General features: G+C 39.1%; 2 protein-coding genes across 6 annotated transcripts in view; both read right to left on the bottom strand.

Annotated features, from left to right (window-relative positions):
- LOC106935436 (RNA-binding protein 39-like) overlaps positions 1-5,103 on the bottom strand; it is an 8,852-nt gene extending 3,749 nt beyond the window's left edge. The window contains exons 1-14 of the mRNA XM_015015894.1: positions 4,895-5,103; positions 4,237-4,294; positions 2,804-2,853; positions 2,441-2,638; positions 2,213-2,266; positions 1,928-2,045; positions 1,683-1,835; positions 1,362-1,499; positions 1,215-1,280; positions 938-1,142; positions 758-844; positions 579-672; positions 298-403; positions 138-216 (exon numbers count right to left, since the gene is read on the bottom strand). Of these exons, the coding sequence (XP_014871380.1) occupies positions 138-216; positions 298-403; positions 579-672; positions 758-844; positions 938-1,142; positions 1,215-1,280; positions 1,362-1,499; positions 1,683-1,835; positions 1,928-2,045; positions 2,213-2,266; positions 2,441-2,638; positions 2,804-2,853; positions 4,237-4,287 (1,399 nt within the window). The 5' untranslated portion in view covers positions 4,288-4,294; positions 4,895-5,103. The remainder of the gene's footprint in view (positions 1-137; positions 217-297; positions 404-578; positions 673-757; positions 845-937; positions 1,143-1,214; positions 1,281-1,361; positions 1,500-1,682; positions 1,836-1,927; positions 2,046-2,212; positions 2,267-2,440; positions 2,639-2,803; positions 2,854-4,236; positions 4,295-4,894) is intronic.
- A 697-nt stretch (positions 5,104-5,800) lies between these two features.
- Positions 5,801-13,769, bottom strand: part of slc12a5b (solute carrier family 12 member 5b) — a 38,438-nt gene continuing 30,469 nt past the window's right edge. For 2 of the 5 annotated variants that reach the window (XM_015015892.1, XM_015015890.1), the window contains exons 24-26: positions 13,649-13,663; positions 13,411-13,544; positions 9,657-13,306 (exon numbers count right to left, since the gene is read on the bottom strand). In XM_015015892.1, the coding sequence (XP_014871378.1) occupies positions 13,215-13,306; positions 13,411-13,544; positions 13,649-13,663 (241 nt within the window). In that variant the 3' untranslated portion in view covers positions 9,657-13,214. Of the gene's footprint in view, positions 7,446-9,656; positions 13,307-13,410; positions 13,545-13,648; positions 13,664-13,769 lie in introns of those variants that run through there. The other 3 variants (XR_001421898.1, XM_015015893.1, XM_015015891.1) reach the window with 3 other exon arrangements.

The following is a 13,769-nucleotide window of genomic DNA, read 5'->3' as shown; positions in this document are numbered from 1 at the left end:
GGTGTTGGTGGAGTAAGGAAAGGAACAGGTGGCCGGGCTTATTTTGTGGGAGGGGAGGGGGGGGGGGGGGGGGAAGAAAAACTGTCATTCATAGGTTACAAGTCTCCATTTACTGCTGCAGCAGCTACTTAACATACCTGCAAACCAGCGTCCATGAAGTGCATTTACTGTTGCCATTGCTGCAGGTATTGAGGGACACTTCACATACACATTACCCTGTGCACAAAAGAGACAACTGATTAAAATATGAAAGATTGCTGTAGACTATAGAACATTGCTGGATGACTACAAATTTACCTGAGGAGAGTTCCTATCAACATAGATGTGAACGACTCCCCCGTGCTTGTTGCATTCATCAATCACATCGTCTTGGATTTCAGAGGCCCAGTTAGGGTCATTTTCTCTAATAGGAAAAAAAAAAAAGTATATTGTGCCAGGTGATACACATGGTGATAGTCACGTTTTTTTACTCCTTTGCTACCAAAAATATTTCACAAAGTGACTTAATACATAATAAAACAGAAGGACACAACAGCAACTAAACACTTAAAGGAAACTTGAGAAGAAACTGTTCTTACGCCTGCGGGTTAAACAGGTTGGACAGCTGCAGACAGTGTGTGGCCAGCGGCTGTGATGGGAGGTTCAAGGCTTGGCTTGGTGCAGGAGTAGGAACTATGAGAAGAATATAGATCTGTTGTTGAAATTTGCATGGTGAGGTAGGCTGAGGGAAGGGTGGGATTACTTTTTTGCTATTCACCTGCTGGAGGAGGTATGCCCCCAAAAGGTATGGATCCAGTCATCTGCAGAGCCTGCTGAGCAGCAGGGGGGATTTTCAAGCCAGTTCCTATGGAGGAAGAGGAACATTTTACAACTTTAATATGAAAATTGATTCATAACTAGGACTGAAAACAAACACATCTGCATGTGTGTGACAAACCTTCTGCCAGCCGAGCCATGAGTTGCAGACGGCCTGTTGTGCCAAGGTCGATGCCGGTCCTCTCCAGCTCATCGTTGTCCAGGAAAGAGCTAGCCGTGGAAGAATCTGAACGTTCTGTGACGTGTCCCACCTTCATGGGACGTCCTGCCAGCTCAAACCCGTTCAACTGCTCCAATGCCTTCTTTGCGCACTCTGCATCTGCAAACTTCAGAGAATAAAGAGTCTAAAGACTGCAGCTGGCAGAGAACATTGGTTCTAACAGCAAAGCTTCAGTTACCGATATGAAACCATATCCTTTGGATCTCCCAGTCTCACTGTCCATCATGAGTTGGATTCCTTCAATCTATGAAAAACCATAGGAAAAGATGAATATCAAAGCACATGAAATGAACATGCACCGTGAAACATAAATCATCTTTCTAACCTTTCCAAAAGGTTCAAAAATCCCTCGCAGCATTTCTTCAGTGATGTTAAAATGCAGTGAACCCACATAAAGTCTCATTGGACCTGCACTGCCCTTCTGTAGGTTATTGGCTGCAGCAGCAGCTCTATTTTTCTCTGCCTGGAAATAAATGAACAAGATTTAATTAAACTGAAAAAAAATTATACAATAAATACTGTTTCCTTAATAATGTTACATCACATAAAGTTAATTTGTTTAACTTCTAGCGAAGCATTTACCAACATTTGATATCAGACTAATGTCTCTAAAGCATCTACGTTTGGTGGTTTGAGCTGAACTGACCTGAGATGCCTGGACAATGATGGGCACACCTAAAAGCCTCTGACCAGTTAGTCCAATTGCCAGAGGTACAGAAGACGACTCCACAAACTCTATGTATGCAATACCCTTTGACCTCCGAGAGTTTCTATCAGAGATGATTCTCACATCTCTGACCTGCAGTTAAGTGAGAAGAAAAAAAAAAAAAGACATAAGATAATTTCCAAATTAAAGCTGATCAGTCAGAAAATGTATCTAACGGAGCCGACCTTTCCAACAGCTGAGAAGAAATCCTCCAGGTCACGAGCTCTGATTCTAGCAGCAAGCTGCATGCAGAAAACTGTGCGGGCATCTCTTTCCTCTGGTGTCAGATTGTCGATCGGTTGCCTTGACAAAAAGAAAAATGGTCAAATACAATTCTACTGAAAGTCCAACAACATGCTCATAAAATATCTGCTTAAAACAAAGTCTCTGATGTCAAACATGAGAACAGGAAAAGCGTTTGACTTTCATACCCAAGCATGAAAACAAGCTGAACTGTTTGCTGAACTTACCTAACAGGACTCTTTTCTTTTTTGAAGGGACTTCGACTTCTGGAACGTTTTCGACTAAAATAATGAACAGAAAAAAAAAAGAAAAAAAAAAAGGGTCAGTTTTTATTTTGAATGTTAACACTTTAAACGCCGTCTCTCTAACCATCCTATCAAACAACATGGAGTTCCCAGGACATTTTTGTTCTGGCTGAGTGAATGTGTCACTTTAAGAGTTGATGAGCTACATACATGGGGCTCTTGCGTGCTTTGTAGCGCCCAGCCCGATCCCTGCTTCTGGAGCCGCTGCGATGGCGCTCCCTGCTGCGGCTGCGCTTTTTATCTCTGCTCCTGCTTCTTTTCTTGCTCTTCTTCCTGTCTTTGCTCCTGCTACGGCTTTTCTTCTTCTTTGAGCCTGGACTACGGCTCCTACTCCGACTCCTTCTCTTCCTGAGGCACATCACAACCAGGAAGGAAGATTACCACAAGCAACATTTTTGTCAAGCGTGAAACTTTACTTGATCAAGATAATTTCAATGTATTAATATGGTGTGAATTACAACACTTTTTTTTTGTTTTTTGAAATTCTGTGAACGAGAAATGACCAACACTTACTTCTTGCCGTGTTCATCGTGTCCATTTGCATGATAGGACTTGTTCTCATCCTAAGCAAGGTTTATAGAAGAACATCATGAGGACGTAGATGAAACATTTCAAGTCGTCAAGGTAAAGGGGGTTGGGGGTGAGAAGAGAAAATGCAAAAATATATTCAATTAATAATAATTCATACTTTCTAACAAATCTGGACAGTTCTTCCACCACCCCAATACCTCCCTTTCCCCCCTCATTATAAGGCTGGTCAGTACTTAATGCTACAATGAAAAAGTTAAAGGGATGTCCAACATATTAGCAGAGTTCAGGAAGCTTTGATAACTGTCAGGTCCTCTCCACCATCCCCCCCTCCCCTAGCAGGTCGTACCAATGCCACTATTTGTGCCTAAACACGTGACCACGCATGGCCCATGGCCACTAAAAGAGATCCTGTGTGGTTGGTGTCAGTCCAGTGATCTTCACCCATTTTCGTTCTTGGACTGTAAGAGCTCGATGCCACCTCTGTCACACATCTTGCCCTGAAGCAAACAGGGATTCACACTTCTTAGTAATACTGACGCCCAAAGAATAAATAAAAATGATCAAAAAAAGCCACCTTTTAACACTAAAATTATTTGAAGATTGCATGAATATTTACAATTGTTTGGCTTAAGAAAAACAACTACTGAAAATACAAGGTTTTCTTAAACAACAATTACACTAAATACGTTGTATTTTACAGTCATTTCACTAAAATGTCATGGTAATATGTTTTGTGTAGCATGCAATTAAATCAAGATGCTGAAAGAGGCAGTATTCATATTTACGAGAAAAATATTCATCTAAACCAACCAGCATAACTGGCATGATTAAATACTTTGTTAGGGGAATAAGTGCATTAAAAGTCCTAGTGCAATCAAGTAATCAAATATTGGAGGAAGTGCATACAAGTAAAAATATAAACATGTTCTCCACACAGTGAAATGTTATGAATATCCACAATTAAATGCACATTACAAAGGGGGGTGGGAGTCAACAAGCCAATTGTAAATCTGAATACTGCCTCCTTTGCTGGACAGATAAAGATGGGCTCAACAACCATTGGCTTTCACCTTGTTGGAACCGAATTGGGACTGGATGGTTCTAGGTTGAATCTCTTTTACTCCTAAAGTGAACCACAGTACATCAGTATATGCGCAATAACTACCTTCCTTTATTTTCACAGTTCACAGTGGAATCAAAGATGAATTCATGGGAGTAGAGGTGAGATATCATTAGGGAAGTCTATAAAGAGAGATAGATGTGGATTTATTTATATTTCTGTATTGCGTTTTTAAATAACTCAATCACCAGACACAACATTCAAGTGAACTTCTTCATAACAACAAAAATTTAAGATCTAAGCAAAACAAGGACTAAAACAGTTTACAGGCCCATTTCTTCAACTCTCAACTCACCTTTCTGTAAGGCGCTTCCAGCATGGCCTCGACGTCAAAATCATCCGCCATTTCGATCCTGCAAATAAAAAAAAAACAAACAAAAAAAACAAACAAATAAAAAACCGCTTCTGATAAAATAAAAACACCCAAACACACACGAAACGATTCAAGAAGGAGAGAGGTAGATGGTTTAGACATGATGGGTGCTCTTATAGTATGAAAAAAAAACATTTAGTTTTTCATTTACACATATATATTCAGATTAGTATCCGGATAATGGCGCCAATTGTGAAGCTACGCATAATAACTACGGTCTGCTAAAACGTTTAAACGCTATTAAAACAAGCCACGCAGGGGTTTACGTAGCTTCAAGCTATTGCTAATTAGCTATAGCTTTAGCTATATATATAACTACATATATCCCTTTACCGTCAGTTTAATTCTAACCAAGGTTTTTAAAACTAAGCTTTAAGAAACAGACAATGAGACTCTCGATAAACAGATAAACCAGTCAGCATAATAAATTAAAATACTCAACTACTTAGAAACGGTTACAGGGCCGCTGAATGCGTCTGGGTGGATAAAACAAGCGTTTTAGTTCAGGGTGCCAAAATGGCCACTCTGACTCGAAGCGTTTCCGCGGCAGCGAGCTGAATGTGGCAAACAATGACGTTACCGTCTGAAATGGAGGATATGCTGGGCCAAAGTCTGAATACCACGGCTAATATGCTGCTGACGAGATTGGCGTCGGCGGGTCTCCCCTTCTTAAACACAGACAGCAGCAGAGAAATAAGACGTTTTGAAGTTATGTAACCTTTTCTTTTTCCTCTTCTGCTGTTAGAAGCTACTCGAGGCAGGTCGTGGCTTTACGGTCTCCTTCCGTCTCCTTCGTCTTCTTCTTCTTCGATTGTTGCTTAGTGATGAAAAATTACAACGTTACTGCCACCTGCTGGTCCTAAGTATACCTTTAGTGTATATTTATGTCCTATCTAGAAGGGATTAAGCGTTCAGATCAACAGAGTTTTTTTTTTTTTTTGTACTACTATATCAAGTTGAAAGTTAAAGGACTTCTTAATGGCTGCGTATTTTGTGAAAATCAGACTGAAGATTTGGATATTTTATCTGTAAGTTCGTTAAGACTTTTTGAAATGATATGTAGAACTGCAGTTCAAGAAAATCTATCTGCCCTCATTCATAGGAAAAAAATAAACACTAGGTGCTTTTATTTTGGAAAATGATTTGTAACGTAAAATTCCGATAAAACGCGGACGTTTGCATTTACTGAATGACAAAGAATGACAAATTTGAAGTGTTAAGTGGCATATGTTTGCAGTCTATTTTTCAAAGGTTTAAAATTAGCTTGTAGAGATAGAATCCAAATACATTTAACAAAAAGTCTTATGTATTTAGTCTGCACTAGCCTACAACAAAGGGATGGCCAGATTTATATTGGTTTCCTTAGTTTTTAACTTCTACTATTAGTAATAGTTAAATCTGTACATTAAAAAAACATCATTCTATTTTTATTCATATTTTGTAATTCTTTTAGAATTAAAATTATATATTTAAAAATTATTATGAATTTTGGCAGAATTTGTTGGGGTATGTTGGGACTTAACTAAGCAATTGCATAACAAAATCGTATTCAGTACTTTATTAATTTTAGTATTTGACAATACAATTACTTTTTGCAGGTAGCAGCTGACAGCTCTGTTTTTGTGGAGCATGAATTATATCAACAAAGTTACTGAAAAGTATTGCAAAAATAGAAATGACAACAAGAATTCTAGAGTGTATTGAATATAAACATGTATTTATTAATGAGATACACCAACACATTCTCACTCCAGTCACTTCAAAAGACCAAGTCAGGCACATTTATTTTCCATGTTATTGTCCATTAATTGAATGACAACTCTTTGCTGCTGCACATCTGTAGAATCCTCTGCAGTCGTTTTGTAGCTGAGTTTAAATGGTGCATCGTAATCTGGGGAAACTTCAAAAAACACCACATCATCAAAGCAGAGATCATCCGAGGGAGCTGCAAGGTATGGCAGCTTCAACACATAACCTGTCAGAATGCCCCCAAGTGCCGACAGTCCTATCGTGGAGAATAGAGCTGCAACCTGGAAGAGAGCCTGCTCCCTTGCAGTCCTTCCCAATCCTGGTTTTAAACCTGGTATCAGCATCTGCAGTTCTTGCAGTTTCGGGTCCCCCTCCACTGGAGCTCTGTGAGTAAAGATCTCATACAAACTTGGGCCGTAAACTTCCTCATCAGCCATCAGAATAGCGCATATCCCTGCTGCGCATGATATAAGTCCTGTTAGTCCGTGCAGATTGTGTATCCCACACTGATCCTGGATCCTGCAGCGTTGTGCTAAGAATGGGCTCAGGTACTTGTAGCCCAGCATGCAGGCAGTGCATCCCATCATCCCTAGCACATATGCAGCTGCAGGTGATATCATCATATCCACAGACGCCCCAACTGTTACTCCCCCAGCCAGGGTCACGTTCTGAATATCTGCCATGGTGAGCTTTCCCTTTTTGTTCAGCATTGCAGACAGAGCGAATGCAGTCAGTGTGGAGGCGCTGAGGCCAATAAAGGTGTGCAGGATGGCTCTGTGCTGGTCATCCCCTTTAAGGGTCAGTGCTGAGTTGAATGAGGGCCAGAACACCCAGAGGAATAATGTGCCCATCAGAGAGAGAATGTCTGAGTGGTAGCTGGTGTTCTCCTTAGCATGACCCTCCCTTAAACCTGACCTGTACAGCACAAACGTCACACCCAGTCCAAAATAACAGGCAAAGAGATGGATGAGAATAGTCCCTCCTGCATCATTGATCCTCAGATACTTCAGGACGACCCACTCTGTGACCGCAAACACAGGCACCTCCAACAGAGTCATGACCAGCAGCTGCAGCGGGCTGGTCTTCCCCAGCACCGCTCCGAAAGAGATGAGAACCACAGCACAGGCAAATTCTGCATTTATGAGGTTGATAACTCCAAAGTGGATCTTTCCATCCTGATGGAACTGGAAGTAGCCCTGCACCAGGATGGCCCACTGGATGGCAAAGGTAGCAGTCAGAAAGTTAAAAACCATCCCACCGAAGCCGTAGAGTCGGAAAAATGCCAGCAAACATCCAAAGCCGAGGAAAATCATGACCTGTATATCTGTGAAGAAGGGGTAGTCCTTGTACACGGCGTTGTGCATTGGATTTGTCTGATTGGTCTGAAAACGGGCATCGGCGTGCTCGTCATAGGTCACAAAGCCAAAGTAAATGACAACAAAAATCACCTGGGATACAAACAGGAAAACGGGTAATCTCACCCGAAGGTTGGTCGACTGCTTCTTCATCCTGACAGCTGTCTGGTGCTATTAACAGTATTCGTTTTTGCTGCTTGCACTCTCTCTGTTTACACAAGATAGGTAAAAAAAAAAAAAAAAAAAAATTGGTCAACCCTGCTCTCAGCCAGACAATAACTGTACTGTTTTCTCTGCATGAAGAATGGAGCGCTGTGGACTTTGTCTGTCATAATAAACAGTTCTGAAATGTCAGCAGTTTTTCTTCAGCTCTTTTTTCAGTATTTTATTACATTTATCTTTGAATTCCTGTTCCAAAGTAAATGTGGTGAAGTGGAACGTAAAAAGCAAACCCGTATCTGGCTGAATCATAATCTGCTCATCAAAAATGTGCCTCAATAATAATAAAAAAAATATTATCCTGGAATTCCTAGCAACATCTGTGTTACAGCAGCAGCCACAACACTTGCACTCTCTGTCCGCAGTGACAGACTTTATAATCATTGTCTATTTCTATGGAAAACCGTGGGAACTATTCAAGGAAGCTTATCACTGAAATGGGGGGGAGGGGAAGCTGAGTTTGCAGTTTGCAGGCTCCTGCTTCTTATATTTGTTCCTAAAAGAAAACACTGGAGTGCCACAAATATTAAGAGACAGAGTGACTCTGCGTGTAACGTGTGGGCTAAGTGCAAACAGATTTTTCAGTTTCTAATGCACACTGCCCTGCGAAAGTATTCACACATCTTAAACTTATTCACGTTTTTGTCACGTTGTAGCTAGCTGGATTTGGTTGAAAAAGTTTCATATTCCCTTTTGAAATTGCATTTTATTTTTGTATTGTAGCTTCTCAACTCTACCTTAAAATGATTTTGTTTCGATTTACTCTCAAATAATATACATGTATTTTTTTGCATAATTCCAAATTCTGTCCAAGGTTTTGACCAACATAATTCAAAGGAAAAACAATATAAACACCTCAAGGTGAAAAGTTTGACCTTTAGGCAGGGTCGCAACTACATATTATTCAGGTGGATACGAACACATAAATCGGCACATCCCCCCGCTCAAACCATTATAATCGCTTTGGCTGTATGTCCACATGGTCCTGGATGGAAGAGCGTCACGTTAGACTTTTTGCAAATGACTGGTTTTCCTCCGACCTGCCTTGTGTTCTGCTTCACCCATCTTCCCATCAGCTCTGGCAAGCTGTGGGCTTGCTGAAGAAAAGCAAGCCCACAGCATTATACTGCCACCTCCATGGTCTAGGATGGAGATAGTGTTTTCAGAGAGAGCTGCAGTGCTAGCTTTCTGCAGGTTGAATTTTGCATGTAAGCCAAAAAGTAACATTTTGGTCTCATCTAAGCAGAGCATCTTTCTCTATGTTTGCATTGTCTTTCACATGCCTTGTGGAAAATTGGAAAGAAAGATTCTGAAGGTTTTTTCCCCAAAATATTTTCTTCTTGCCACTTCTTCACAAAAGCTGGATTTGTAAAGTGCACGTCTAATGTGGAGCTCTGCAGCTTCTCCACTGTTACCGTAGGTGTGGCTGCTTACCTGATTAACACACTCTTTGCTCGGCCCTTTCAGGGAAACAGCCATGTATTGTTGGGTTTTGAGGTTGAAAAAAAAAATCTCTGACATCTATACAGAACACATGTACACGACGGTGCACTTAAATAACTGCTGAAGGCAATTGGTTGCACTAGATTTTTTTCAGGGGTTCTGTTCACAATCACGCACCATTTTGTGTTCGCATAAAATCCCAATAAAATACCGTGAAGTTCGTTACTGTCTGACAAAATGTGAAAAACCTCAAAGTTCACTTTTTAATAAAAGATTTCTTTTTATTGGACAATGAAGATTCTGATTCCTTGATTTGTATTCACAGTACAATTGTTACCTTTCTCCTGGAGCTAATGTCTGCATACGACCAAGAACAAAGAACAAAGTAAAGGGGATCAGCTTGGTCTCTCATCTTTGTCATGTACTGTTCAAATCTCCTTCACAAGGTCAATGGTAGTTTGAATCACAAGTTCATGCGAGGGGCAGAATTACCTTCAGACACTGTGTTGGACGTCTTCAGCAGACACAGCTTTCTTATTACTGAAAAACGTAAAATAAGCTCGCAACAGAAAAGAGTCCACATATTTCCAACTTTTATTAATTTTAAAATGTATTGCATTTTGTGCAGACATAAAAACAGTCCATTCAAGCTATTATCTGTATCTAACTCCAAATGCTGTATGAAGCTGCAATAGTTTTAAACACATTCCTAACTTAAACCGTTCAACACTGTCAAGCGTAACGTTATGTTTTGTGTCTTTAAGATACCATTTACTGTAAAACAAACCCGGCATGCACAGTCTGCAAGAAGTGTAAAGTAGGAACCAGTATGTATCACCTGTAAAATAACATCCAGTACATGCGCAGGGGGTGTTGCTGCCCCCACCTTCATCAGTAACATAAAGCAAACACTTCTCTGTACAAACATTATTCAATAAAGCAATATATTACTGTATCAAGGATGAGGTAAGGTTTGCAAACTGTATGCTACCGTATAATACAGATGAGAGAAAATTAAAACACAAAGTGAGTCCTATACGAAAGGATTGGGTAATAGTAGATAGAGAGGGAAGTGGGCTTTCGTCATTAAACTTTAATCACAAAAGTCCGTCCATCTCATAAAGATAATCTATACATGTTCTGGGTATTGGAAACACTCTCTGACTTATGAGTTATGTGACACCAAGCGGTGAAACTGCTGACCAAAAACATACAGTAATGTAAATAACTTGGTATGCCCCATTAATATACAGTCTCTTATCAAGAAATTCCCACATGTTGATCGCTAATCTATTTCTTTGTCTGAAAAAGAAAATAATTAACTGCACTTAACAATTATTAAACTTGTTTTAGTCTAGGAACAAGAACAATAAGCAAAAATGTATATTCTGAAGAAAAAGTTAGAACACCCCACCCATTTAACTGATGTTGCCTCCATCAGTGAGATGCTTCTTTTAGCTGTCTATCAGTCTCTGTCATCTGCCTGAGCCTCTGATATCAGTCTCCTCACTTTCCAGATGTTTGAGGGGTATGTTTGATGTACACTTTTCTTCAGGTCACAACATGTCAATAAGAAAAAGATCTGGGTTTGGACTAGGCTGAGGACTTTCTTCTTTTTAATTTTCAGCCATTCTTTAGTGGATATACTGCCATGTTTGCCTCACTTTTTTCCCTCGCCAAGCACAGTAGCTTTCACGGTGGATCATAAGACGATGAACTGGCTGTCATTTACAAATAAATGAAACTTTAATACCAATGATATTCTTACCTTGACTGTTCAACTAAAATAAAACTTTGAAAACACACACGACCAAGAAGCTCGCCGTAAAATCTAAGCAGCTAAACAGTTTTCTCACTAGGAGTCAGAAATGTGGATAAACACTGACCTCCAGTGGTGTAAATTATACAGATGAAGTCCTCCAAAGGGATCTTGACCGCTTGTTCGCAGTTTAGTTTAATGGCAATACTGTTAGAAAAACAATCTATAGACAAATAAAACATTAAGATATTTATTTTAGTTGAAAATGTAAAAAATAAACAAAAACACTAAATAACACATTCTAACAGGAAAGGAGCAGCCTATTTGGAAAGCATGTTGGTAATATCATGATCTGGGCCTCTTTAGCTGCATCAGAACTGTACAACAATGTAAATGTTAATAAAACTATGGTTAAAGCAATCCACCAGCAATAACATCAGATCCATGAATGCAAAAGCTTTTTAACCAAAATGTGAAAAAAAGAAAAAAAAAAAAAAAAAAAAAAAAATAACAAAGTTTTAGATAAGCCAAGTGAAAGTCCTCAACTTAGTCAAATCAAGAGCTTAAAAATCAAAGCTATTTTATACAGAATAAACTAAAATTCAAACACTTTGATTTGAAGTTGTTGCTACATAGGGAGGGTCAGAATAAATCTAAGGATCCCATTTTTTCCTTCCTCATTTATCTAAATGAATAAAATATAAATTATGACATGTAGATATTTTAGGCCTAAATCTCCTCCACAAACATCTGATGAAGTTTGATGCCAAAGATAAACAAATCTTTGTGGTTTACCATTTTAGCCGGGCTGTAAAAGCTAATGCAATGTAAACTAAACATAAAAAAACATAAAATAAGCTGGAGAATTAAATAAATCATGAAAACATATACACCCTTGTAGTTTCTGATTAACAAAGTCATGTCAAAATTGTAGCAGTCACCCTCTGAAATTCATTTTTACTACATTTCACCATGTTTGTGTTTGTTTTTCGCAGGTTTTGTGCAGCTGTGAGTTAGTGAGTGACCTTTAGTCAACAGGGTTACCTTTCAACAGATGTCTCTGCATGTGTCAGCTCTACATGTCAGAAATTCTCAGAAATGCAGCTTGTGAAATAAGCTAATAAAAAAGAGCCAGAACATTTCTCCATCGTAATCTCATTTAAGACTAAATTGCACCTGTAAATATGTTTCTAAACCACATATTTTGCTGTCCCTCTCAATTAAGAAGGTATTTTTTTATGGTTTTTCAATTTGGATCTAATGCAAAATTGTTCCTCTAACGTTTAATAGTTACACAGTGTGCCTCCACAGACCAACTTTGTGGTTTAATCAGACCACAAAGTTGAAAATAAAAACTGACGGACGTCTTTGCAAAGGAGTGAGATGCTCTCTCTATTCAGCGCTGCACAGCTTGACCAATTTATGAATTTAAGCTGCAAACGATTCAGCTGACATGCACAACCCTGCCTTTCGAAAAAAGAAAAACAACGTCTGAATAAGAGCATTAGTATAAAGAATTTGTCTTTAAAAATAAGCTAGCTTGTGGATATTTTAGATAAAAATGTCTCTGACACAGCAGAAAGCAAATACATTGTGATGAAGCTCATTGCTTTCTATTCTGTAATGTCATCTACAGTATTGTGATATTGCTCTTCCAAAAGAGACGCCATCTAGAACTTTTACTTTTTCCACAGACAATTGTTCAATTATTTATTTAAAAATATTTTCATACATACTTGAATACTAATTCTACAATTTTGCTAGGTGGTTAACAATTCAAAAGAATGCAAAAATGACCAGATTTACGGCCATGATTTCTATAAGATATTTTTTTCTTAGATCTAAAGCTCTATCAAATTTTCTAAACATGAATTTGAACAAATGCAATTTGAATGAATGCTATTTCTTTGTGTTAAAATAACAAAGAACCCACCCTTAGGTGCTTTTACACACTAGTTTTATCTAAATGAACACAGAATAGTTGCCTCCATCCATTCAATCATTTAAATTACCTCTTGGGTGTTGTCATTCATACAGTCACAGACAAAAACCAAGATGGTTTAGGATGAACAAACTCTCAAATAGCACAGATGTCAAATGACAGATCAAAGACAAAAAGGATTTTTTTTTTTCTTACAGATGAGCAGGAAAAATCCAGAATAAATCAGAAAGTTCTTCCAAAAAGTTATCAGGTGAAGTGAGCTCAGATGGTTTGGAGGTAATGGATGGAGTTAGGTCATGGGTCGACGCTTCCGGAAACGCTGCAGTCTGGTTGCCAGGTGAGTGAACAGGCGATGGGCTGGAGGGAGGATTTTCCTGGAATCACAGAGAAGCAGAAGAACTCACAAGTTCTTTTAGATGCTATTTTAAGCCTCTCAGGAGTAGATGGTGATGACTTCTCGCCCGCCTCCTCGCACTAGGAGAACCCTGTTGAGACCTTCAGTGAGAACCTCAAGGAACTCCATATCTGAGAGACACTCCAAGTGAAGGATTATCACATGAAATAATATGAAGTCTATGCTGGTTATGTCTAATGTTTAATTTGAGCACACGGAATAAAATGAAGGATACAGTTTTCGTCGCCCACTCGGTTCTTTGGTGGTCCCGGCATGTTGAGCAGGACTAATTTTGCCTCCTTGGACTTCTTTGTGATGACCTCATTGAGTCGCATTGCTGTGTGCATGCGCCTCACATCCGTCTGGTTCCTGAAACCAGAGAAATTCAACTCACAACTGGAAAAAGAAAAACAGCTTTTTAGATGCTCCAATCAGAAAGGAAACACAGCTGATTAGAAAATGTGAATACTCACAAGCTCTCCCATTCCCTGAAGCGTGAGTTGAAAAAACAAACAAAATCATAGCAATATTTTTTCAAAGAGCTGCTGACATTTAGGTGCATTTGTCACAAGTTCAATAGGTTTCTTTTTAATA

Source organism: Poecilia latipinna, unplaced genomic scaffold (genome assembly GCF_001443285.1).
Source record: "Poecilia latipinna isolate Pla-1442-1.1 unplaced genomic scaffold, P_latipinna-1.0 Scaffold1964, whole genome shotgun sequence".
Taxonomy (NCBI): Eukaryota; Metazoa; Chordata; class Actinopteri; order Cyprinodontiformes; family Poeciliidae; genus Poecilia; species Poecilia latipinna.
This window is presented reverse-complemented; position numbering and strand designations above follow the sequence as displayed.